Genomic DNA, 27,217 nt, shown 5'->3' with positions numbered 1-27,217 from the left:
GGCATCGGTGAGCCACTGTCAATATGTGACATATTGAAATCGTGTTTGAATTTGCGCTTGTTTTTTTGCTTTCACTTTGCAATCGTGCGAACTGTGTATAGAGAGCGACAGCACTGATCTGTGAGTGATGATAATTTGCGCACCAATTCCTCTGACATCGTCTTATTAATCGTTAGCTTACTATGCAAACATGACAAGTGAAATCTCCCGCAGCAAGCTTAAACATGTGAGAGGTTGATCGCGCAGAGAATCGCTGAGCTTATGTGAGTCCGTGTGTAAAAGCAGCAGGATATATATTTTAGTTCTGCTGAGCCAAATAAGACAGGTCAGGGTGAAGAAGTGACAGCCAAAGAAAAGCTTACCACAAAATGGAGAAGTTATGACAAATGAGACTATAAGGCAAAAAGAAAGTGCAGCTTTATGGTTTCATGGACAAAAGAATTTCTGTGGCTGCAATATGATGAGCTAAATAACCAGGGCTGCACATAAGTGGTCCGCAGGTGCGCATTCGCTGTCAAAATAAAAAACGCGCACAAGGGTTAGGGTTAAATTTAAAAACTGTACTTTTGAGTTAAAATATATATTTATAATTTTAATAAATGACAAATTAAAAAGGCATGAACATTTTTTTTGTATCGAAAAAATATCGAACCGTGACACCAAAGTATCGAACCGAACCGAACCGTGAATTTTGTGTATCGTTGCACCCCTAATAGATAGATATTAAATGTTTATAAAAGTCACAGACGCCACTGTTGAGTATTGTCTTGTGTCAAGTGATTATGTTTTTATCTGATGGAGAATCAAGAAGAGAGATCACAGAGCTTTTCAAATTGAAATATTGTAGGCCATGAATACAGCAATATCACTTTATGAATATAGCCATTACTATGAAAATATTTCCTGTGAATTTGACATGTTCGCTTGAGAGCATTCAAGTGCTGGAGGTGTTAAAACATCTGAGAACATAAATATGGTTAGTGAACAATATAAATAAATAATATAGACAAATCGAATTAATACAATTACGAGTTTTAATTCCTTTCCAGATGAAAAAAAAATGTATTACAGTAATCCTTCATTATTCTTCTATTAAGTTGAATGTCAGAAATGTAATTAGAAACATTTTAAATTTCTAACGCCTTAATACCTTAATACCTTCTTTATCACTTTGTCAACTAGTAACATAAGGATTCCAGTCTTCACTGCCCACAAGAAAATTGACTAATGCTTTAGTCATCTGAAATGTTTTCAGTGACATAGCTTTCTCAGAATCAAAGACAAAACAAAGAAAAACAGGATACACATTGAAAATAAACTACAATAAAATGAAATAAATGCAATACAGGAAGGTAATGGAATCAGAGACGCTTTTTTACTGTAGGACTTTATTATTGTTTTAGGGCAGTGAAAAACAGTTGGGATTCTGTGCATGTGTGGGAGGGTTGCACAGGATTAAGGTTGGAGGATGCTGCCTGGAAGGTCATGCTCAGCATGCCTCTCTGGTTGGAGAGCGATAGAGGAGGAGTGACCTCAGGTTTCCAAGTGAGGAAGATAGCTGAGGGTGGATCTACTATTACCACCACCAACAACCACTCCTCCTTACCTTACAGACAGCAACCAAGTGAGGCTGTCCTTGGAGAATCTACCTGATAGACATAAGGAGCATTCAGTCAAAGGACAAAGAAGGAGTTTCTTTTAACAGGAGGCAGGGATCTGAGTAAATGGTGGGGAAAAAAATCTAGAAAAAATCTTAATACCATCAATGAAGTAAAAAGGAAGCTGACTTAATTAATTGTGGACTGCATTAGATGACAAATGCATTGCAGATTTTCCTGAAAACTAGCTTTCCAATGCAGTCGAAGCCTATAAGTTAAAGCTGATTATCAGTCAACAATTAACCCCCCCCCTAACAGAAAGATTTTCTTTTTTAAAAAGCTGATAGTTTTAATGTGTTAGAGCAAAAATGAGATCAACTTAGACGTCATTGTCATCATTCAAATTGAATAATTTTTTTATGCAAACCTGATGAAAATCGTTCCAATATTTCCCCCTGAATGAAGATGTAGAGAAACTGTAGCTGATTTCCTGTTTTGAGCAGTGAAGGTCTGAGGGAACAAGTACCCTGTAATAAAGCAGAGTAAGGTCAGCAGACTCCCAATGTGTCAGCACACTGTGCTGGATTAGCTGCTGTAAGCCTATTAAAGTGGTTTGGACTGGGTGGGCCAGCACAGACTACACTTCACTCTTTACATGCAATGATGCAGGCTGGCTGGCTTGAAGCTGCGACCACAGTACGGCATGTGTCCTGTAGGAGTGTCCTTGACCAGCACGGTATTGGTAGACGCATTCCTACAGTCCTTTCAATGTTCTTTTAATGGGATGCAGAGAGCTCAGTTGGATAAGCTGCAGGACCAGGCTGACACCAGAACAAGTGCTGGAGAGGCTGGTCGGGCTGACTCTCCCACTGCACCTCCCCTACCGTGGCAGTGACGCCACATAGGATGGGGGCAGGCTACGACCCTCAGGTGTTCCTTGAAACATTACAGGCAATGGCAGAGGCATGCCAGGCTACCTGGCTACCTGTGCCGTTGGAAAGAGAGGTGCGGCTGTCAGGTCATGCTGACGGCCACGCAGCCAGAGGAGGTGGAGGGTTGCAGCTGGCAGCTAGTGGGACGAGGCTATTTCCAGGTCCCCACGGCCCTGCCCTGGCAGAGCAGCCACTGCAGCTACAGGACACTAACCCCTTTCTCCCAGATCTGCCTCACCAGGTCCTGCCAGCGCTGACCCACGGCGGGCCACACCAATGCTAAGGCAGAAGTGTTAGAGATGCGGGTGACAGGACATATGCGGCGGGAGTGTCCATTGATGGAGGTTGGTCAGGTGTTCCATGTCATTGGGGTCCCAAGAGTGACATACAGTGTTCGGGTAAGCTGCCAGGCTTTGGTGGACTCAGGCTGCATGCAGACATTCCTTTTATCTCAACAATTCTAAAAAAAGACTAGTTACAAAACAGCTAACTGATCATCTGCAGAGGAATGTTTATTTAAAGAATTTTACTCAAGATTCAGATTTCATCACAGTACAAAAACAGCATTGGTAACAGTTACAAAGAATCTTATGGCTTTTAACAGCGATTAGAGCATTCAAAAGGCATTAAAGGTACTGCTGCAATAGTTTGAATCTTATTTAATAGACCCCAATTTGTTGATGTAAATGGAGAGCCCTCTTCACACACTTGATGGACTTCTACAGGATCTAAAAGACACATACACTATACATGTGTTATATTACTGCTCCCCTATGAGCTGTCCCAGGCAGGCATCTTCTGCCTGACACTAGACTATAAAAGTTAGCTCAAATATCTTATGTATCAAAGTTGTATTGGCGATTTGTTTTGATCTATAGTTTTAGTATCCTAAATTTTTGTTTTATAGGCTTTTTCCATGTAAATCCCACATTCACTCAAGCCGTGAATACTTCTGGCTTGAGTGAATGCTGGTGCGTCTGGCTGCCGCTATTGACCGGTACATTTTTTGACTTGGATTTATCATTTTATTTTGTGCTTTTTTCTAATTTTTCCTTTGTTGTCATTGTTATATTATGTGTTTTATTCTCCCCCCCCCCACAGCTTGGTTCTTTTGCCATCAGAATTATTGTCTAAAGGCAAAGAAAGATGCCCAACAGATTTACTTTACCAAATGGACTATCCCGGCCTTGCCATATTGGTCTATTTGATTCACCTTTGCTTTTATTGTTCATTTTATTTTCACTTGCTACACACGGGACAGACATGACTGGGGGAAAGAAAAGGGAGAATGAAAGAGAGGGAGGGAAAGAAAAACATTGGGGAAGAGCGACGGTGATAAAGGGCAAAAAACAAAAACCAACAAAACAAACAGACAAAATACAAATATCAATCACCTGGATCACCTGTTAAGAAAGAAAAAAAGAGAAAACAAGCCAAAAAAAAAAAAAAAAAAAAAAAAAAAAAAAAAGGGGGAAGAGGAAACAGGAAGCTGAGACGATATATGATAAGCTGTGACCGCGCTGCAGGACTACAGATGATACTGCTCCGTGTCACATCAGAACATCATCGCAATAATCTATGTGAATATAACAGTAAATACTAAATATGGAATATTATTGTGCAGCACATAAGATCAACAGAACACAGTGTGCTTTGAGGTAGGAGCCAAAAAGGGTGTAGTTTGTGTCTGTGAGCACCCGTGTGTACACCTGTGAGCATGGACGCGCTTGTATTTAAAAGGTTCCTTCATGTAATGATCTGCTAGAGGGTGTGGGGGGCCACAGCCCCGTCCTCCAGGGCATGAAGCAGGTATGGAGGAAATCCAGGCTCCAGCCATCCAGAGGCCCTCAGAGCACAAGAGACCAAGAAAGACCAACAGAGGGGCAGCCGCGCCACTGTCCCAGAAAGAGCTGAGGAGAGTCCCAGATGAGGGCTCACTCAGCAGCCGTGGAGCAGAAGCCGGGGGGGGGGGGGGGGGGGGGGTTGCAGTGACGCGCCCGTGAGCTCCGCCGGCAGCCAGCTGTGCCAGAGTGACCGAGCCCCAGGCCGAGGGCAACCGACCCCCTTTGGGGGTGGGGGCTAGAGTTTTATTCTATTGTTAAGTGTCTTCTGGTGTCTTGAAAGGCACTTTCAAATAAGATTTATTATTATTATTATTATTATTATTACAACAGTCTTCTCTCAAGACATGTTTTGCACTTCAAGGAATAAAAATGCTTTTCATTGTGCCTTTAATTGTGCAATTTACAAATAGTGCAAAATGCAGACAAAAAAAACGAAAGTAAATTTAAAGAAGACATTTTACTGAATATAATTAAGATTAATTATCATTGACTGTTCACACCCTCCTGCTGATCCATGTAGCGGTCTGGAGGGTGCAGCAGATTGAAGCGCAGCAGCTGCAGATCCACAACTTGCCGTTGCTCCTTTACATGGCCCCAGCACTCTCTGGGACCCCAGGCAGGTGGAGATGGGGGAGGCGGGTCAGAGTCAGCGGGATTGGAGTAGTTTTCCTCAGGATGCTGGTGGTTGTTGTTGGGGTCAGAAGGGGATAAGCTGCTGTTGCTGTGGCAGCGAACTAGGAATTTTCCCCGGTGGTGACGATGGTAGAACATGCCAGCAACCACCAGCAGCGCAAGAATTAGTGAGCTGAGCAGGAAGAAAAGGACGTATACACCTTTGGCTTCAGTGGACAGGCGTGAGCTGCAACCTGAAGGGAAAACGAAAACCCCGCCAAACAAAACAGGAGATCAGCAGCTGAAATAAAGCAGAATATCTGCAAGTCTAACTAAGATTTCTGATATGGGTCAAACATACCTGCAGCCTTCATGTCCACACAGATGGTTCCTCCTGATCCCAGGCGGGAGTTATCCTGAAAGCCTGCCCGGCAATGGCATGAGTAGGAGCCAAACTGGTTCACACAGTCTGCATTGAAGTCACATTGAGCAAGCTGGGTCCCACACTCATTAACATCTGAAACAGACATGCACAGAACTTTTAGCTGATAATGTGTTTAGTATTATATGCATTTAAAATAAACTATGTAAAAACAATTAGTGTAATCAAATATGTATTTATCAGTAATCACTGTTTTTGACTCCTTCCTGTTTACAGATTTGTCCAGAGTAACATTACCAAGCAATTTTGGACACTTCCATACCTGCAGTCGACACAGACATAATGATTGCCTTTCTCAGATTTCCTTTGCCACTGGCATCAACTTCAATGAGCCCCTGGAGAGCAGAGTGGATGCCCCTGTGGACATGCATGCCTCTAGGTCCCTGTCTAACTTGCAGCCAGAGGATGTACAGCACTCCTGCATGCAACCTGTGCACAAAACCTGTAATTATGTACCGTAACATATACCTTAACAGTAAAGCAGCTTTATGGTCCATAGATCCCGTTTCATTATTGAGTCTAAAACAGACTACACAATGACATAAGTTCAGGCGCTGCAGAGTGAGGTTTAATGTAATAAATACACCAGTCCACAGTTCTCAAGTGGAGTTTCCAGGATTTGTTTTTAGTATGGTAGCAAAAGAGGAAAATGAATGAGAGAGGTGGGGAAAAGGTCTGGTCCTATATGCTGGATACAAAGTAAAAGGCACCCTTTTTTCCCCAAGTTGGACATGGAGTCCCAGAGTGACAGTCAAAATGTCCAAAATGTGAAGCAAATGAAAATTCCAACAACCACAGCAGAACAACGGGTATCAGACAATGAAACGGCGATAGCAGACACTGAGCATAATTAACACAGATAAGAACAATCATGGGAAGACAGAGACAGGAACTAAAACTTACACAGAGCACTAAAGAAAACAGAATCGAAAACTAGGGGACAAAAGCATAAACAGAAAGACAAGACAGAGGAGGACCAAAATAAGGAAACTGATCAAGTTAAACACAAGAACATCAAAATTGGAGCCAAAGTTTAATACAAACCCTAGAACAATGAGGCAATCTAAACAGGTACCCAGAACTCCAAAGAAACCAAACAGGGACTTAAATAATACAATTTAAAACTTTAAACACTACAATAAAAGTAAAACCCTAAACAGAAACCCAAATTCAGCAACTTCAGAATCAACACAACACTGCACAAGAGCATAAAAATTGTAAAACTACTGACACAAAACAAAGTGACAAAACTGTAGTGAAATAGAAGAAACATCTCAAGTGTACAAGTGTTCAAATTACATTTTACATCTGATCCCATCTATACTTTCATCCAGTCGTGGTCGGTTTTGCAAGATTAGACCAATGGTATTTACGTGTGGAGTTGCAGTTCTTTTCTGCATAGGTTCACTCAGAAAAGACAGTCTCATTCAAAGACAAACTTATACTTCAGCATTAATGGAAAGACTTGTGAGGATGTTTTCTACAAACCTTTTTATTCTTTTGGAAGACACCGACAGTTGTGCATGCAGAGCCTCCAGCTGTTTGCTGATCTACAGAAACAAAAGCCATGTACAAAGTTTAGTCTGGGCCTTCACCATTTCTTAATGCGTCAATGAAGCTTTGTTTTTTATATTTATTACAAAAACAAAAAAAAACAAAAAACAAAAACATGCTACATATGACATGCACGTACACACACACACACACACGCACCAAAGCTTTTACTGAAAGCAGCAGTGATCTGGCCAGGTTGTCCCAAGACTTCAGCAAATCCTGACTAAAGTTGATCTCTATGGCCACTTCAAACAGGTGATCTGTCAGAGAGATTTCAGAAGACCAAAATAAAGTCATTATATTAACAGTTTCACTGGTAGCTCAGATAAAATTAATTAAAGTTGATCTCCAGATTAGACATACAGGCATACACAAAGTTTGGACACACCTTCTCATTAAATGTTTTTTTTTTCTTTAATTTTACTACGTTCTACACTGTAGACATCAAATATATGAAGCAAGATGTATGTAGCAAAGAAAAAAACTCTAAATATACTCTATATTTCAGATTCCTGAAAGTAGCCACCCTTTGCTTTCTTGACAGCACTGCAATCCCTTGGCCTTTTCTCAATGACCTTCAGGATGTAGTCACCTGTTAGGGTTCGATTGTGGAATTTCATACCTTCTTAATGGAGTTGGGATGATCAGTTGTGTTCTGCAGAAGTCAGGTTGGTACAAAGCTGAAAGTTCTATTTGACAACTACTAGAAATTATATTATACCAAGAACCAATCAGCTAAATAAAGAGAAATGACAGTCCATCATGACTTTAAGAACTGAAGGTCAGTCAGTCTGGAAAATTCCTCAAACTTTGACTGTGTTGCCAAGTGCAGTCTCAAAAACCATCAAGCACTATGATGAAACTGGATGAGGATGCCCCAGGAAAGAAAGACCAAGAGTCAACTCTGCTGCTGAGGATATATTCATCCGAGTCACCAACCTCAGAAATCTGAAGTTAACAGCGACTCAGATTAAGCCCAAATAAATGCCACACAGAGTTCCAGTAGCAGACACATCTCTACATCAACTGTTCAGAGGAGACTGTGTGAATCAGACCTTTATGGTCAAATAGCTGCTAAGAAACCACAACAAGCAGAAGAGATTTGTTTGTGCCAACAAACACAAGTATTGGACATTGTTGGGCATTTATTCAAAATTAAAAGGCACACAGAACCAGCATGGTTACCACAGCATCCTGCCATCTCATCCGGTTTGCATTTAGTTGGACCACCATGTATTTTTCAACAGGACAATGACCCCAAACATACCTCCAGGATGTGTAAGGGCTATTTGACCAAGAAGGACAGTGATGGAGTGCTGCGCCAGATGTCCTGGCCTCCAGTGTCACCTGACCTAAAACCCAGTCAAGATGGTTTGGGATGAGATGGAGCGCAGAGTGAAGGCAAAAGGGCCAACAAGTGTTCAGCATCTCTGGGAACTCCTTCAAGACTGTTGGAAAACCAGCTCAGGTGACAACCTCAAAGCTCATCGAGAGAAATCCAAGAGTGTGCAAAGCAGTAATCAAAGCAAAGGTTGGCTATTTTGAAGACTAAAGTATAAAGCATGTTATGAGTCATTTCATACTTTTATCTACTACAAAATTACATGTGTGTTCATTCATAATTTCGATGCCTTCAGTGAGAATGTACACAAACATCTATGAGTACAACCAATGGCCACAACCAATTGTGTACAGGGAGTGCAGAATTATTAGGCAAGTTGTATTTTTGAGGAATAATTTTATTATTGAACAACAACCATGTTCTCAATGAACCCAAAAAACTCATTAATATCAAAGCTGAATGTTTTTGGAAGTAGTTTTTAGTTTGTTTTTAGTTTTAGCTATTTTAGGGGGATATCTGTGTGTGCAGGTGACTATTACTGTGCATAATTATTAGGCAACTTAACAAAAAAAAAAAAAAAAAAAATATATATATATATATATATATATATATATATATATATATATATATATATATATATATATATATATATATATATATACCCATTTCAATTATTTATTTTTACCAGTGACACCAATATAACATCTCCACATTCACAAATATACATTTCTGACATTCAAAAACAAAACAAAAACCAATCAGCGACCAATATAGCCACCTTTCTTTGCAAGGACACTCAAAAGCCTGCCATCCATGGATTCTGTCAGTGTTTTGATCTGTTCACCATCAACATTGCGTGCAGCAGCAACCACAGCCTCCCAGACACTGTTCAGAGAGGTGTACTGTTTTCCCTCCTTGTAAATCTCACATTTGATGATGGACCACAGGTTCTCAATGGGGTTCAGATCAGGTGAACAAGGTGGCCATGTCATTAGTTTTTCTTCTTTTATACCCTTTCTTGCCAGCCACGCTGTGGAGTACTTGGACGCGTGTGATGGAGCATTGTCATGCATGGAAATCATGTTTTTCTTGAAGGATGCAGACTTCTTCCTGTACCACTGCTTGAAGAAGGTGTCTTCCAGAAACTGGCAGTAGGACTGGGAGTTGAGCTTGACTCCATCCTCAACCCGAAAAGGCCCCACAAGCTCATCTTTGATGATACCAGCCCAAACCAGTACTCCACCTCCACCTTGCTGGCGTCTGAGTCGGACTGGAGCTATCTGCCCTTTACCAATCCAGCCACGGGCCCATCCATCTGGCCCATCAAGACTCACTCTAATTTCATCAGTCCATAAAACCTTAGAAAAACCAGTCTTGAGATATTTCTTGGCCCAGTCTTGACGTTTCAGCTTGTGTGTCTTGTTCAGTGGTGGTCGTCTTTCAGCCTTTCTTACCTTGGCCATGTCTCTGAGTATTGCACACCTTGTGCTTTTGGGCACTCCAGTGATGTTGCAGCTCTGAAATATGGCCAAACTGGTGGCAAGTGGCATCTTGGCAGCTGCACGCTTGACTTTTCTCAGTTCATGGGCAGTTATTTTGCGCCTTGGTTTTTCCACACGCTTCTTGCGACCCTGTTGACTATTTTGAATGAAACGCTTGATTGTTCGATGATCACGCTTCAGAAGCTTTGCAATTTTGAGACTGCTGCATCCCTCTGCAAGATATCTCACTATTTTTGACTTTTCTGAGCCTGTCAAGTCCTTCTTGTGACCCATTTTGCCAAAGGAAAGGACGTTGCCTAATAATTATGCACACCTGATATAGGGTGTTGATGTCATTAGACCACACCCCTTCTCATTACAGAGATGCACATCACCTAATATGCTTAATTGGTAGTAGGCTTTCGAGCCTATACAGCTTGGAGTAAGACAACATGCATGAAGAGGATGATGTGGACAAAATACTCATTTGCCTAATAATTCTGCACTCCCTGTACTTAGTGAATACCTCAGGCAGCAGAAAGAAAGAAGAGGAGCAAGGAGAAGAAGCATCATGGAAGGATGGGCCCCTGTATGGTATAGATAGAGGAAGTCGCTGATATCCAGAAATCCTACCAGAAACTGGACAAAGCTGGAGTGAAAGACAGCACACAGGCTCTAATCATGGCAGCACAGGAACAAGCCCTAAGTATAAGAGAGGTGGGGGTCTACCACACTGGGCAAGATCCCAGATGCAGCCTAAGTAAAGATGCCCCAACACATAACAGCAGGGTGCACCACAACCAAGTGGCCAGCATAGTATACAGGAACATCTGTGCCAGCCTGAAAGTCCCAAGGTCAAAATAGGAGAAGCCCCTAGGGTGGTCAAGAATGAGTGAGCCAAGATCCTGTGGGACTTCCAGATATATAAAAAAAAGCTGGTGATGGCTAACAAACTGGGCATAGTAGTGGTGGACAAGCAGAGGAAGATAACCGTAGTTATAGATGTAGCAATACCAAATGACAGCAACATCAGGAAGAAGGAACATGAAAGGTACCAAGGGCTCAAAGAAGAGCTCAAGAAGATCTGGAGGATGAAGGTAACAGTGGTCCCAGTGGTATTCGGTGCACTTGGTGCAGTGACTCCCAAGCTAAGATCTGAGGAATAACATCTGAGAACTCTTTTCAGAACAGCGCAGTCATATAAATAGCAAAGATACTGCACAGGACCCTCAAGCTCACAGGACTCTGGTAGAGGACCCTAGCTTGAAGGATAGACCACCCGCAGGGGAGAGAAGGGAATGACTTTTTTTTTTTAAATAAATGAGTAAATCTATCTATAAAACATTTTTAAAATCCTGCTCATGACCAGATTGTGTGTTCAGCATAAGGTACAATGGCAATTTAGCCAGATAAAAAGAGAACTCACACTTCAGAAAATAAATAAATAAGACATTCTTGCTCAATACTCACCACCAGGAAAATGTTGAATTTCTGAGTCATTTTTCATGTTTGCTATGAGGGACAAAAAACAAAACAAAAACCACACAATAAAAAAAACAAAACAAAACAAAACCCCTCTCCGACTTCCCACGAATGAACCAGTTGTGTAACCCAGTGCTTATCTACACTTAACATAATTCAACACCACTCGACCACATAGATTATTTGTGTGCGCTTTTGTTCGGCAAAAAAGCCCCATTTCTTTATAGTACATCCAAAAGTATCTAGAGTGCATCACTTATCCCACATTTTGACATATTCTTTCACATGCACTGTAATAATAATAATAAGTTGTATTTATAGGCGCCTTTAAGACCCTCAAGGTCACCTTACAATAGCACAAACAATAACAGCAATACAATATAATAAAACATGACAAAACAAAATTTAGAAATAAGAGGGAAAAAAGCATGAAAGTATAAAAATCAACTATATAGTTTATTTTCAGATCAAGTACAATCAACTAAATTTACCACAGGTGAACTCCAATAAGGTTGTTGAATCGTCTGGCAGATGATAATTGGAAACTGGATGCACCTGAGCTCACCTCTGAGTGTCATTACAAAGGCTATAAATATTTATCTACATGTTCCATTTTTGTTTTTCCATTTTTTTTTATTAAAGTGTAAGAATTTCAAGTTTTTCACTTTGTCATTGCATTGTTTTGTGGTGTGTGTAGAATTTTGAGGTGAAAATGAATCAATCCTATTTTGGCTATAACATCACAAAATGTTGAACAAGTGAAGCACTGGCAATACTTTCTGGATACAGTCAATTCTTGTGTTAGGGTTGAAGGGGCCTTAATTACAAGGTTCTAACAGGAAAACACTTAACATGTGGAACTTATTTTTACTCACGTATGTATCATGTACAGCTCTTTTAGAAAATCAAAGAGCAAGTTCAAATTTTAATAGCTGTTTAACCTGAAAATGTTCATTGAAAATTTAGTTGATCATGATCTCATTTCAAAGAACTAAACATATCTGGCTCACTAAGGGTTTACAAAATGCATGTAAAAAGAAAAATACACTCTATAGGGAATACCTAAAACAAAGAACAAAAGATGCTGAAAATAAATATAAAAAATACAAAAATAAGTTGACCAATATTATACGTGTATGTAGAAAGGAGTATTATAGTAAAATATTGAACAACAATAAACAGAATATGAAAGGAATATGGGATGTTTTAAACGGTATCATTAAAAATAATTCTGGACAACAAAGTTATCCACAATACTTTATCGATAATGGCAATATTATGGAAAACACTGCTGATAAGGTCAACAGCTTTAATCATTATTTTGTAAATATTGGACCAAAACTGGCAGAACAAATTCCTGAGTCACTGCCATCAGTAGAATGTAGTGAAAACCTGATTGATAGGAACCCTAACTCAATGTTCCTCACATCAGTGGAGGAAAAAGAAATAATTGACATTGTACACATGTGTAAATATAAAACATCTACTGATTGTAATGATATTGACATGAAAATCGTCAAGAAGGTCATTGAAGGAATTGTAGGACCTCTAACATATATTTGCAACTTATCATTTCAGACGGGAAAAGTGCCAAACAAAATGAAAATAGCTAAAGTTGTGCCGCTGTATAAAACCGGGGATAGACACCACTTCACAAATTACAGGCCTGTTTCTTTACTACCACAATTCTCCAAAATCCTAGAAAACCTGTTTAATAAACGATTAGACAAATTCTTAGATAAATATAAATTACTCTCTGACAGTCAATATGGATTCAGATCAAAAAGATCAACATCTCTGGCATTAATCGAATCAATTGAGGAGATTACGAATGCTATAGATCAGAAACAGTATGCAGCTGGAGTATTTCTGGATCTCAAGAAAGTATTCGACACAATCAATCATGACATATTAATTAATAAACTGGAACGGTATGGGATTAGGGGGGGTTGTACTGCAATGGGTGAAAAATTATTTAAGTGACCGGAAACAATTTGTGAAGCTGGGTGTCCATTCCTCATCATGCTTGGACATTGCTTGTGGTGTTCCACAAGGCTCTGTACTGGGTCCAAAATGATTTATTATTTATATAAATGATATTTGTAAGGCATCTGATATATTAAAATTAGTATTATTTGCAGATGACACAAATATTTTTTGTTCTGGGGGGAATCTAAAGGAGCTGCTGGATACAATTACTTCAGAAATGTGCAAAATTAAAAAATGGTTTAACAGGAACAAACTATCGCTAAATCTAAGTAAAACTAAAATTATCTTATTTGGGAATTCCCTTAGAAATGCACAAGTGCAGATTCATGTAGATGGTGTGGAAATTGAAAGAGTACTTGAACATAAGTTTCTTGGTGTGATTATAGATGATAAATTAAACTGGAAGTCTCATATAAATCATATACATAACAAAATTTCAAGAAGTGTCTCAATCTTGAGTAAAGTAAAACACATTCTGGACCACAAATCACTCCACATTCTCTATTGTTCCCTGATTGCACCGTATTTGAATTACTGTGCAGAGGTTTGGGGCAATACTTACAAATGTTCGCTATCATCAATCTTTATATTACAAAAAAGGGCCATAAGGATAATCCATAAAACTGGTTACAGAGATCATACAAATCCACTATTCTTAAAATCAAAAATTCTAAAATTCACAGATCTGGTTCATTTTCTCACAGCACAAATTATATATAAAGCAATAAATAACCTGCTTCCTGACAATATTCTAAAAATGTTTTCTAAAAGGGAACGGGGATACAATTTGAGGGGGGAATTAAATTTAAAACATCCTCGTATCCGTACAACATTAAAAAGTTTTTGCATCTCTGTGTGTGGAGTGAAGCTGTGGAACAGACTAAGTAAAGATATGAAGCAATGTCCAAGCATGGCGCAGTTTAAAAAGCGGTTTAAGGATATGGTTTTTACAGGGTACAGGGAAAAGGTAGAGATTTGATAGGGTGTTCTTGTCTAATATTTTCATGTGTGTGCGCATGCACGGGTTTGTTGGTATGGGTATATGTGTGTGTGTGTGTGTATGTATATATATATATATATATATATATATATATATATATATATATATATATATAAAATTGTAGGTTGTGTATCCTTGAGGTGTTAATGGGGTTATTGAAAATGTGTATATACGTATGTATGGATAGATAGAAACATATATGTGTATATATTTAAAAAAAAAATTACACATAACATATAATGTAATTGCAAGGAGGTATTTCTGTAGTCTATTGATACTAGATAGTGGAAAAGGGGTGGGATTAAATAAGCTTATGCTTCTTCCTGCTCCTTTTTGAACATGGACGTTATTTGGAGTTGTGGTTGCTCGTTTTCCTTTTGTTTGCTTTGTTCATTTGTCTCTTTTAATTCTATTTTTTTTATACTTTTTCAACATGTTCAAAATAAAGATTCAAAATAAAAAAATAAAATATCTATATCAAGCGATATAATTACAGTTAGTCAATACAAAAAAGACGAGTACCTGAAAGATCCAGGAGAGTGTCTGTGTTCAAATGTACTCACAGTTCGCTCTGTGGTCCGACAGTGGCTCCACCATGTTAGGCTGAGGATGAGTGTGATCAGCGTGCTGTATTTCTTGTCTGTCAGAGGATGGGGAAAGCTGGACTGAGGTCTGACTGACCTCTGTTATGTTCTCCTTCACTGTCCAGCTCAGAGCTGTGGTCTCATCCTCTGCAACAGTAGATTCCTCCTCATTCATTTGTTTTGCTGTTGTAGTGTCAGTGGTGACTTCTAGTTGGGTGTGAGTGATACCTCTCCCTGATCTGAAGGTCCTTTGGGTGGACACTGATGCAGTTGGCATGGTCGTGTAGTTCCCAGACAAGGACAGAGGGTTGTTTTCATCCACCTGAAGAAGGACAGACGAAGAGTTTTACAATGTTTTCTGGAATTTACAAGCAAAATAAAAAACAAAACAAGTACTGCAGATTTTTGCAAGATTACCTGGTCTTTATCATGTTGTTTATACTTCTCTGGGTTTCCTTTTGACATATAGGGTCATTACCATTAATGTTTTAAGTTCCTGAGCAGTATCCAGTATGGCAATTTGGTGATTAAGTAATGTATGTTGGATCTTATTGTAATCATATTACATTTATGTGTAATTCACTATTGTATTAAATTCAGTTGTCACATTACAGCTAACCAAACAGCTATATCACTGTTACTTGAGCTACATAGATTATATGAATGATGGGAAAATAAAAGAAAACTATGTAGCCTTGATTTTAATGCTAACTCACACAGTAATCACGTGACCTCACTTAATGTATGAAATATATTAAGTTAAAAAAATGTGACTTTTTTTAAAAAAAATGTCACATTTTATGAAATGTGACATTTAAAAAAATATATATTTTAGAAGGTTAATTTATTAAAGAGAAAATCAAAACAAAGTGCAGAAAAAAGCCTAAATGATTTACACTGCAGAGGGACTGAAAGAAGTTGCTAAACTTTTTTTCTACATGTTTTTAATCAGTGAGTGAATTCTTTAACATTAGGCAGTAATTTTACTAGGGCTGTCAGCGTTGACACCAATTAATCCAACATCACAATTTACAAGATTACAATTTTTAAGGCAATTAACCCATCTGGAGCTCAGAAGGCCTCAAAATTCCTGAAATGTCTCTGTCAACGCATTTCGGGCAGTTTGTCCAGTCTGTGCTCCATATGGGTCAAAAAACTTTTAATTGCGTTAATCGTAATGATGCGTTAACATTGACACGTTGACTACTTTTTACCCATTCTTAAATTTAATAGTGAATATGCAGCTTTTGCCAGCGTTAGAAATATTGCCAGGCAGCGTAAGGCATCTAAGACTAACACTGTGTCCACTCACCCAAGTGTTTGTGTCTGCAGGCATCTTGGGCTCCGTGGGTAGCTCAGTCATCCTTGCTAATTGTTCCCTCTTTGTACCTGGTCCAGATTCACTGAAGTCCATCAGCCCAGGAGATGTCTCTGACTCATTGCTTGTCTCTGTAAAGCCTTCCCCTGGGTTATAAATGACTGGCGATCCAAATGCCTGGTAGCGACCATAAAAGCCCCTGTACAGGGGGTTGGGCCAGCCACTAATCAGTAGCACTACATACAGAATATTGGAGGAGGTGGTGTATTTGGCCTCTTGCCAGCACTTCTGTAAGACTTTGTGTCCCGCTAAATCTCCAACTGGCTCGTCAATGTGGATTTGGTCCTGTTTGAGGTTACAGATGTCATCAGGGGTCAAATCCTCCAGGTAGAGATGAATCCTTTTACTCGGATCCACCTGGATTGTCCAGTTGCACCACAGGGGAGGATTGGAGCATAGGTAGTCCGGGGAGAAAAACTCACCACTGTCACTGTATAGCAACCGGTGACAACTCCGCAAGGCAAAGAAAGTGTTTTCAGCTCCAGAGTCTTCTGTGAACCGAATAGACAGATATGTCATTAAATGAACAGAAATGGTTTTATATATTATTACTAATGCAATTCACTTTTCAACCTAGTTGGCAGGTGCTGATTTCAGTACTGTATATAATCAACATTTTAATTTTATTTATTTATTTTTATATTTTAAAAGCAGGAAAATATACTAACATCATTCACTTTCACACTGAATAAAAACAATCAAATATTAACCTGTATAAGGAAGGCTCTCCCATAAATCCATATGGGCGATGTCAAACTACCAAAATGAGGTACAGTTTATTTAGAATCCAATTAGCTCAAATATAATGGTCATATTTCATAAGAAAGTTTGCATGTGCGTTGGTGATCAGGTTTTATGAAACTAAAATCAGTTTGTTAGCACAGGCTGAAACATTTAGACTTACAAAATGACATATAAACATAGAAAATCCCAAGTTAAACATTTGCAGACTCACCTGGAGGCTGCTCAGTATCTTCTTCATTCACCTAAAGACAGAAAGAAATACACAATTAAGCTGTTAACACAAATCCGAAAGAGGTTATCAGTGAGGCACAATAACTTACCTGTGCATTACAGTCAAATGTCAACAAAAATATGAGCAGCACACACTTGAAGTTTATGACGACTGTTTGTTTCATTTTCGTATGCAGTTAAATTACTGAAATTTGGGAAGCAACAAAGTCAATCTGATCCTCTAAGATTCAGTTCAACGGCTATTTCCTTTCCTGTCTCTGCAGGTGAATTGCATCAGTTAGTTGATTAAGTTTCCTTTTACTGGCTAGTAATATCCATTTTATCCAGCAGAGGGCACTGTAATATTTATTATTGGGCTGGTGCTTTCTGCTTTAAAGACAAAGCTGAAGACACTGCACCTATTTTATTTAGGGGTTTTATCTGCTACAGATATTTGCTGTGTTTGATTTTCATAAACTATTTCTTTACATTTTTTCCAGGAAAAGAAAAATACCAAAAATCACATGTTATAATTTATGAGATTAGAACACTTTATTGTCGGACATTCAAATACAGATTAGTTTAAAATTTACCACAACAACACACAATAACAAGAGACAGTTTTCATTTATTGAGCGTGAGGAGCAGATGGGTGGGGGTAATGGCTAAAACAATGTCAAAAAAACTTAATCCTTATTCAGTCAACCATGGAAAATTGTTGCATATGAGCCAAACTCACTTTACTGCTTATTCAAATACACACATACAAATAAGCAAGAAAAACAGTTAAAATAATATTTCATAAATTGAATTATGGAAGTCTGTGAAAATATGTGTCATGTTTCTGTCAGATAAACCTGAATTCACAGCAACACCCAGTGTCGGATCACTTTAAGTTTTATTTCATTTCTTTAACTTAGTCACGTCAGTTAAGGCTGAAAAGCAATTCATTTAAAATGCAGTGATATTAAAAATAAGACTCCTGCTTATATTTTCCCTGATGCTTTTATCCATGTTTTTATGATGCTTTGAATTATAAGAGCCTTCAGATGTGTGAAAAGTGAAAATGTGTATTAAGAAGAAAATGTAAAAGCAAACATGCACATGATAATCATGTTTTTTGTTTCTTTTTTTTGTGGCACGGCTGTTATATTGGAGTAATAGCAGTGCTATTCAGACAATGTCTGATCTATTATTTCATCTACTAAATGTAGCACCATCTGCAAATCTAAAAATGTAGGTCTAAATTTTATACACGTGCAAACGTTCAGCCACAGTTTGATGCTCAAGCTCTATTACCTTATTGAGTTACCTGCTTTTGTTCATTTTATTTGCAAGTGGTGAAGATTGGGATTTGACCAAATAAAAGTGGGATGAAAACAGAAATAACAGCTGGACTGTTTACCAGCAAACACATCCATTAAACAACAAATATCAACAAAGTAGTGAGCTATGTTGAGCTTATAGTAAGAGTGTTCTTTGTTATGAAGGTGACTTTCTTTTTGCCTGCATAAATCACCATGGTAACATATACTTACCGCATAACTTATACCAGGTTCCAGGTTAAGTTCTGAATTTCAGTTTAAATTTGGCGGGAAGCATCACATGATCAATAATACTTTTATTTAAAGAATGTTTCTTGTCTTTTATAGATTCTCTGCTGAAGGTATCTGTATATGCAATCTGTTTAACCTCACTTTACTCACATCACTAAATGAAGCCCAGTTGTGAAATTACAGCAGTGCAAACGGTGTGTCATGTGTAATGCATGTATTCAATTGCAAAAACTGTATAAAAGTTTGGTCTGTTTGCCAAGTCTCTTTAACATTGTTTTAATGCAGCTAATAAAACATAGATTAGAAAATTGAATTGTTGCATTTGTAGATGATTTATGGTCAATAATTTCCAATCAATAACATTTATTTCACTTTCATCTGACTACAAACTAAATGTCTTCTTTATTAGGCTACAGAAGAGTATCAGACCTGAACACACTGAGTAACATTTACTGATTAAATGTATCAAAGTTTCAGAGTTCAAATACAAAGCTGTTAGAAGTTGTGTTAGAAATAAAGAGCAACACCAAGAGCACACAGAGCGGTAAAATAAATATAACTCAAGCTAAAACAAGTCACCTGGATCAGTGACAAAACAGCACATTACTCTTGTATTTTATTTACAGCATATGTGTTGCATTTTACTGTTTATATTATATGCAGCATTTTTTTCTGAATCTTTAGTGTTCTCTGTCACTCATGTTGAAAGATACAGTTGATTCTCATCTGATACATTTTTTGTGGCACATCAAATGGCTCCTTTTGTGTATGTGCCCAGAGCCTGAAGCAGAAAGCCTGAGCTCCCAAAGAAATCTGATACTGATTTCAGGATCTGTCAAGACAGCTAATGCAAAGAAAGCCTCACTATGTGGAACTTGCTTGTGAAGCTAATTTAATATCTTTAATATCTTTGGACTTTGTTTTTTTCAGATTACATCTGTTTTAACTTTAGTCGAGTGAGGTTAATGTATGCCCTTTATACTGTTGACATAAAATACGTTATTTTGTATAAATTTGCTGCATCTTGAGGAAGCATACAAAATTCAGAGACACTGGAATGTTTTAATGATTAAAAAAATGTTGGGGGCAAAGCTTCACAAAGAGTCATCTGTGAATGGAACAGACATACATGTCATTAAATGAACAGAAATGATTTTATATATTATTACTAATGCAATTCACTTTTCAACCTTGTAGGCAGGTGCTGATATCAGTACTGTATATAAATCAACATATAGTTATGCATTTTTTTTAAATCAGGAAAATGTACTAACATCATTCATTTTCAGGATGTTCATTTGTACTTCATGTTAGTTCTCAAATCGTTTATTGTGTTTTTAAACATACTGAATGACTCAAATTTTAAAAATGCATCAGATGAGAATCAAATGTCTCTTTCAACATGACTGACAGAGAACACTACAGATTCAGAAAAAAAATGCTCCATATAAAATTAAACAGTAAAATGCAACACATATCCTGTAAATAAAAAGTAGCAACCCTGTTGAACTTTGATTTGAAAAATATAGAATGGAAGGATTGAAAATGACTGACAAACTCAGTATTGCAAACAGCCATTAATAAAGCTTTCACTGGCAGTCCAGCTCGGGTTGGACAATGAAGGGCCAAATTGTTAACATCTCCTGTGGAGTTCGGCTGTGAACCAGCATCAAGTTCCTGTGGATACAAGGATTGTCTTTATACTTCTTTTCAATGTCAAATGTCTTGAAGCCATTGTGCTTCTCAGGAACAAGACCCAGCTTCTTGAGACACATCCCAGTGTATACATCATCAATGGGAAACAGCACTACTTGCTGAGATACATTGTGTAGGCGTACCGCCAACTCCCCAGAGTACAGATATCCTCCACCGCCAGCATAGGGAGGATAGTTACCCACAAACACACTCTCTGGGATAAAGTATTTAAGTTTTTTGTCTCTGTGTGGCCCAGCATTTATTATAACATCGCCTATGAACAAATCCTTGGACTCACCCTCTGGCAGGCCTTCCAGATAGTTAACAATTCTTAAGGTGTTCACAAAGACGTCGTCATCGCCCTTAAGAACAAACCGAGCTTGAGGACAGTGTTTGGTAAACCACTCCAGAAAGAGGACCTCTTTCAGAGTTAGGTTTAAGAAGCTGTCTCTGTAGTCCCATTGAAGTATGTCTTTGTGAAGCTTTGCCTCATGACTCAGTAACTCCTGCAAGTCTGGGAAGTGGTCTGACGACAAGACGTTGCCTAGCAGGAACACTGTTACCACAGTCTGGTTGGCTAAGACTCCTGCTTGTCCCCAAGTTTCACGAATGGTCTGCCGCCTTTCAAAATGAGAGATCAAAGACTTGACAACCAGCAGTAGGAAAGGTTTTTCACTACAAACATGGGGCTGATTTATTAACATAGGGTATGTCCTACAACGCATGTACAAAAGAAAGTCCTGGAATTGCTTTGGTAGGGAGTTGTAGTCAAAGATTTGCCTGGGCACTCTGTAGTCCGGTTCACACGGGTCCAGAGGTCCAGTGTCATTGAGCCAATCTGGCAGTGTGTTGCGTGACGTGCTGGAGAATACAGAGTTAAAGTTGGGGTTGTAAATGAAATCCAAGCGTTGCTGCTCCTTGTTCCAGAAGGTTTCATTCAGTATGTGTTTACTCCAAAACCTCTTGGATGGGATGTGAACTTTGTGATGGCCACTTCTCTTGTGTCCAAGGTTCCATGACACGCTTATCACGACACAGATGAAGACGTTAAGCATCATCATGTAGCAGAAAGCCTTTATTTTATGGCGACATAGAGCCACGCTGCCTCTCCTCTGCATCTAGACATGAGAAAAGATATTCTGTTTTCAAAAAGATAGAGAGAAAAAAACATCTGCAGTGTCATTGCATTACAGGCAAACTTACAACAAAGCCAGGATACAAAGGAGCACTTGGAAACATGGAGACTATTAAGTTGAGCCTGAAGGCGTGAACAGGAGTAAAACTGAACGAATCTGTGACAGCAGGCCAGTGGCAAGCTTAATTTCCCCTGGTTTTGTTTTAGAACTGTGACTGGCTGCACACAAAGCTCCATTTTCATTCCTAATCCTCGAGGAATGGCCTGCGAACATTTTTCCGCTCATCTTGACAGACAGGAGTCACACATTTTCAATTCAGCAGTGCACATGACACCAATCTGTGTACTGCCTGCTCATAAATAAAATTTACATATGTACCACTTGATGTCACTGTTTCTCTGGTAGTAGTACACCTACAGTATATATTTGGTAGGTTGTGTTTTTCAACTTTTACAAAGCTTATATATGGATATACATGTATTACTCAGACAACTGATCTAACAGTCAATGTTTATGGTTATGCGTGAGTTTTTAATACGAGACTCGAGTAGTAAATAAACCTGCATGCATCTGTGTACGCTCATCACACTGGGAAAACACAAACAAAGAAAAAAACAAAACACCCAACGCACAGTCTGTTAAAGTTCATTTGAAGTCAAACCTGATTTACAGCTTACAGCTAATAATGAGGGTGCAACCTGTCGGGTATGTTCACGTGTGAGCTTAATTATTCACAAACTCCTTTAAGTAAGATAAACTTATTTGATGAATATGGTGAAAATCCAGATCGATCTTACTAATTTGATTGATAATGATGTTATTACTTTAATACTGGTAAAAATAAATAAATTGCAAGCTATTGGAACAATTTTAAAATAGTCCTTTTTCCTGGTGTTTAGGCTTAAAATGCTGTTTTGTAGCTGGTCCGGTCTATAAAGATGCAAAAACTCATTATTCTTTCCTGAACATTCCTCCTCACTAATCTCTTGTAGAGGTGTGGAGCATTGGGCCCCTTCTAACCTTTTTGCTCTTCCCACTTTCATTGTGCAATATTTAGTGCTGCAACAGTACTTATTTTATTTATGTATTATTTAAATACAAGCTTCTCAACCAATAGGCAAAGAGCAAAATGAAAGCATTCCTCATTTCACTAATTATAGACTGCAATCAATATGCTCCTATCTTCAGATCATTTTAATAAAATATACAAAAGGCTTTTATTTGAAAATAAATAAATAAACGTTAAACTGGACAAGATAAGAGACTCTTTAAAAATTCGAATCATTCATCTTACTGTAATGCTGTTTATTTTGCTAAAATTTTACTTTTAAAAGTATAAGTGACACATCGGTGCTATTTTTACCGGAACATCTGCCTCCATTTCACCCTATTCATAGCATCCTGCTCTGCCGCACCAGTCCTCTGTATGTCCTCTTTCAGTACATCCATGAATGCTCTCTGTGGTCTCTCTCCTTTTCTCCTGCCTTGCAGCTCCATATTTAACGTCCCTTATTCAATATATCCACTATCACGCCACTGTACGTGTCAAACTTGCCTCTCTAACTTTGTCTCAAATGCCTGGCCTGAGCTGTCCCTCTGATATATTGATTTCTAATATTGTCCTGATCTTTGGATGGCTGACCCTCATCAATCTTCACTTGCTCGACTCCTTACAACTTCCTTGTCAGACCTGTTTCCATCTCATTCAGGTACTTGTATTCTGTCTTGCTTCTAGTGGCTTCATTTTTCCAGCTCAACCTCTCCAACCTAACCTCTGACAGCTCTCTACTCTCACTACAGATCGCAGTGTAAACATCACAGTCTACGGAGTCTACAATGTCTGACCTCATCTGCTACAAAAATTGTAGCTTGGCAGCATCAGACGGTAGTCGGTAGACGGCTTTAGAACGTCTAGTCTGTCCATCACCATAGCAAACAAAAGGGGAAACCATACGGCTGCTCACTGATCATCAACTCTCTCCTTAACAACTTCCTTTAGTTTCATGGTTTGGTTCTGAAGTTGCTACAGCTCTGCACATCACCCTTTCTAATTTTCTTGATTCAGGAACTCCTCAAATTACTCCTTTCATCTTCTCAGTACACTTGCTTTCCGTGTTAGCACATTTCCATTCCTGTCCTTAATCACTTTAACCTGTCTTGGTACATTCTCATTCATACAGGCGAGGAAATCCATCATCATGAAATGAGTGATGAAACACTTCTCCCACTGAAAACGCTACGTCCAGATGAACAGAATCAACTTTTTGGAACACCCCAACCTGTTGCACATCCTTCCCAACCCGATCTCGCTGTCTAAAGAAAATCAATAGTAGTCCTTTTCTTCTTCATTAGTATTCAGTCTCACATCGAACTCAGTATGAGCCTTCTTCTTTACCACCTCTCCCTTTGCTGTGTGCCTAGCGTCCCAATAACCTTTCCACTTACATAGTTTTCCTGACGATCCCATTTTTTTGTTGCTAAACTCTTCCTTTAAATACTTCCCTGTACTTCATTCCGCTACTAAGTCTGTTTGTGCTCTTTCTTCTGTCCAAAGGATAAATACCTTCTTAGCTGCTAATTCAGCTGTACTTTCCCAGTCATCAGGTAACTTTTCCCTACCACCCAGAGCCTGTTTCAAGTCTTCCCTGAACTCTGCGCAATATTCTTCTTTCTTCAACTTAATCCTTATATCTGTCTTCATTTCAGACTACCATCTGACCCTGCCAAGCTAAATTTTTCCCTGACACCACCTTGCCGTCTCCTGGTTTTGTGTTAAAAACAATTAAATGCAATTATCTTAATTACAGGGAGTGCAGAATTATTAGGCAAATGAGTATTTTGTCCACATCATCCTCTTCATGCATGTTGTCTTACTCCAAGCTGTATAGGCTCGAAAGCCTACTACCAATTAAGCATATTAGGGGATGTGCATCTCTGTAATGAGAAGGGGTGTGGTCTAATGACATCAACACCCTATATCAGGTGTGCATAATTATTAGGCAACGTCCTTTCCTTTGGCAAAATGGGTCAAAAGAAGGACTTGACAGGCTCAGAAAAGTCAAAAATAGTGAGATATCTTGCAGAGGGATGCAGCAGTCTCAAAATTGCAAAGCTTCTGAAGCGTGATCATCGAACAATCAAGCGTTTCATTCTAAATAGTCAACAGGGTCGCAAGAAGCGTGTGGAAAAACCAAGGCGCAAAATAACTGCCCATGAACTGAGAAAAGTCAAGCGTGCAGCTGCCAAGATGCCACTTGCCACCAGTTTGGCCATATTTCAAAGCTGCAACATCACTGGAGTGCCCAAAAGCACAAGGTGTGCAATACTCAGAGACATGGCCAAGGTAAGAAAGGCTGAAAGACGACCACCACTGAACAAGACACACAAGCTGAAACGTCAAGACTGGGCCAAGAAATATCTCAAGACTGGTTTTTCTAAGGTTTTATGGACTGATGAAATGAGAGTGAGTCTTGATGGGCCAGATGGATGGGCCCGTGGCTGGATTGGTAAAGGGCAGAGAGCTCCAGTCCCACTCAGACGCCAGCAAGGTGGAGGTGGAGTACTGGTTTGGGCTGGTATCATCAAAGATGAGCTTGTGGGGCCTTTTCGGGTTGAGGATGGAGTCAAGCTCAACTCCCAGTCCTACTGCCAGTTTCTGGAAGACACCTTCTTCAAGCAGTGGTACAGGAAGAAGTCTGCATCCTTCAAGAAAAACATGATTTTCATGCAGGACAATGCTCCATCACACGCGTCCAAGTACTCCACAGCGTGGCTGGCAAGAAAGGGTCTAAAAGAAGAAAAACTAATGACATGGCCTCCTTGTTCACCTGATCTGAACCCCATTGAGAACCTGTGGTCCATCATCAAATGTGAGATTTACAAGGAGGGAAAACAGTACACCTCTCTGAACAGTGTCTGGGAGGCTGTGGTTGCTGCTGCACGCAATGTTGATGGTGAACAGATCAAAACACTGACAGAATCCATGAATGGCAGGCTTTTGAATGTCCTTGCAAAGAAAGGTGGCTATATTGGTCACTGATTTGTTTTTGTTTTGTTTTTGAATGTCAGAAATGTATATTTGTGAATGTGGAGATGTTATATTGGTTTCACTGGTAAAAATAAATAATTGAAATGGGTATATATTTGTTTTTTGCTAGGTTGCCTAATAATTATGCACAGTAATAGTCACCTGCACACACAGATATCCCCCTAAAACTAAAAACTACTTCCAAAAACATTCAGCTTTGATATTAATGAGTTTTTTGGGTTCATTGAGAACATGGTTGTTGTTCAATAATAAAATTATTCCTCAAAAATTCAACTTGCCTAATAATTCTGCACTCCCTGTAGAACTTGTGATCTGTTGAGAATGACCATAATGTGCAAATTGTTAAACACATCTGTCCACCTATGTTTTATAGGATCACTGCTCGAGAAAAACAAAAATGCAAAAACAAAAAGAAAACAAAAGTTCACGACACTTTTATTTTAATTCCTACTTTTAGACCGCAGACATTCACTTGAAGAGCGCACAGCTGTCCTTTCATGTCGCATAAGACTGGAAATTTCTGGCAGCTATTTAAATTAGTAACACACATACCTTTCAGATTCGCTCTATCTATAGCTCTGATCATCAGGCTACTACTTCGGCACCTGCACCTTCCTCATCCTGCGGAGGGAACGCGTTTTAGACACCTCGGCGTTCCAGAATCCCCTTTAAAATGTGCGAATCGGACGCTTCGTAAATTATCAGAGATGATCAAACCTCGCAAATATCTCCTTTGTACCATCCTCAACAAGGCTAATACTAGAAGCGTCCGTCCTTCCTGTGTGTTGCGGGTAGTGACTCCTCCCTAATTTCAAGAGCGTGCTCAAGAGGCTGGATAGAGGCTTCGGGCTCAACAGACTATCCGGCAGTTCAGTTAGTACTTAAAATGTTTCAGAGCCGGGAATATGAGAGAAATTTGCATTTGGGAAATGTGGATGGAAACAAAAGTGTATGCAAATCAAAAATCAAACAAGTTTAGGCCGTGCTTACCCTCGACAAAAGATTTGATTCACCACTGGTTGTTGGTTGCTGTACTGAGCCCAAGTCTGGCAAAACAGACATTATATATATATATATATATATATATATATATATATATATATAATTTTATATTTAGATGTTTTGGCCATCTCTATCTTTGGTTTAGGGATCCTCGAGACATTTTAGAAAGAATCTTCCAAAATACTATATACAGTATGAATTGCTTTAAAGCTACTTTATACTGTTATAATGTCATGTCAGTCAAAAAACCAGACTATTTCACCTGTTCACATTTATTATCAGGATAATAACCACCTGGTAAAAATCATTCTCCAGGCCACTTCATGTTTTTTCTTTGTTTGTTTTAAACATACTAAGTTGGACTTTTAGTAGTCTTACTAGCCTTTCTCCAAACTATGGATTGTCTAGAGATGGTTGCTGTGAAAATGTGAATGCTAGCTTTTTGGTGTTACTGCAGTTAAAAACACAATAATTACATCTGAAGATTAAGGACTGATGCAAGATGAAGAATCAAGTTAAGACTTCTTTTATGCTGTCTCAGATCCATCCTACAGAACTACATGAGGTGCAGCAGCAACAGTAGTATAA

At 38.9% G+C, this 27,217-nt stretch overlaps 2 protein-coding genes and 1 long non-coding RNA gene across 6 annotated transcripts; 1 reads left to right on the top strand and 2 right to left on the bottom strand.

Annotated features, from left to right (window-relative positions):
• Positions 1-1,771: 1,771 nt before the first annotated feature.
• Positions 1,772-5,928, top strand: LOC147327081 (uncharacterized). Its single transcript, XR_015129793.1, has 2 exons — positions 1,772-2,928; positions 5,645-5,928. It is a non-coding gene; the product is annotated as an uncharacterized LOC147327081 (long non-coding RNA).
• LOC147327080 (uncharacterized) lies at positions 4,550-17,503 on the bottom strand. Of its 4 annotated transcripts, XM_086294688.1 has the most exons (11): positions 17,303-17,500; positions 17,194-17,224; positions 16,173-16,729; positions 15,089-15,182; positions 14,840-15,007; positions 11,276-11,317; positions 7,142-7,242; positions 6,917-6,978; positions 5,691-5,857; positions 5,348-5,503; positions 4,551-5,240 (listed from the first exon to the last, which is right to left on the bottom strand). In XM_086294688.1, exons 1-11 carry the CDS (start codon positions 17,375-17,377, stop codon positions 4,858-4,860), a joined length of 1,836 nt encoding a protein of 611 aa, XP_086150814.1. In that variant the 5' UTR covers positions 17,378-17,500; the 3' UTR covers positions 4,551-4,857. The 4 variants fall into 4 exon arrangements, with proteins under 4 accessions (XP_086150812.1, XP_086150813.1, XP_086150814.1 ...); XM_086294686.1 differs by having other exon boundaries at positions 4,550-5,240; positions 14,840-15,182; positions 16,173-16,726; positions 17,303-17,503; XM_086294685.1 differs by having other exon boundaries at positions 14,840-15,182; positions 17,303-17,501.
• Positions 17,504-17,734: 231 nt separating this feature from the next.
• LOC147327079 (N-acetyllactosaminide beta-1,3-N-acetylglucosaminyltransferase 2-like) lies at positions 17,735-26,383 on the bottom strand. The gene is made up of 2 exons (XM_086294689.1): positions 26,180-26,383; positions 17,735-21,561 (listed from the first exon to the last, which is right to left on the bottom strand). Exon 2 carries the CDS (start codon positions 21,559-21,561, stop codon positions 20,338-20,340), a length of 1,224 nt encoding a protein of 407 aa, XP_086150815.1. The 5' UTR covers positions 26,180-26,383; the 3' UTR covers positions 17,735-20,337.
• Between the last annotated feature and the right edge of the window lie 834 nt (positions 26,384-27,217).

The sequence above is a fragment of the Aulonocara sp. 'chitande type north' Nkhata Bay genome, linkage group LG6 (genome assembly GCF_057382095.1).
Source record: "Aulonocara sp. 'chitande type north' Nkhata Bay isolate Kocher_YH1m ecotype deep benthic linkage group LG6, A_spYH_male_GT1.1, whole genome shotgun sequence".
NCBI lineage: Eukaryota > Metazoa > Chordata > Actinopteri > Cichliformes > Cichlidae > Aulonocara > Aulonocara sp. 'chitande type north' Nkhata Bay.
This window is presented reverse-complemented; position numbering and strand designations above follow the sequence as displayed.

Bases quoted from the DNA above. Each gene is read 5' to 3' on its own strand.
- LOC147327080 (XM_086294685.1), bottom strand. From the start codon at position 17,377: ATGAAACAAACAGTCGTCATAAACTTCAAGTGTGTGCTGCTCATATTT. The intron at 11,318-14,839 runs GTGAGTACATTT...TGTCCCTCATAG, and splicing joins GTCGGACCACAGAGCGAACT to CAAACATGAAAAATGACTCA. The intron at 7,243-11,275 runs GTGAGTATTGAG...TCTCTCTGACAG, and splicing joins AATTCAACATTTTCCTGGTG to ATCACCTGTTTGAAGTGGCC.
- LOC147327079 (XM_086294689.1), bottom strand. From the start codon at position 21,561: ATGCAGAGGAGAGGCAGCGTGGCTCTATGTCGCCATAAAATAAAGGCT.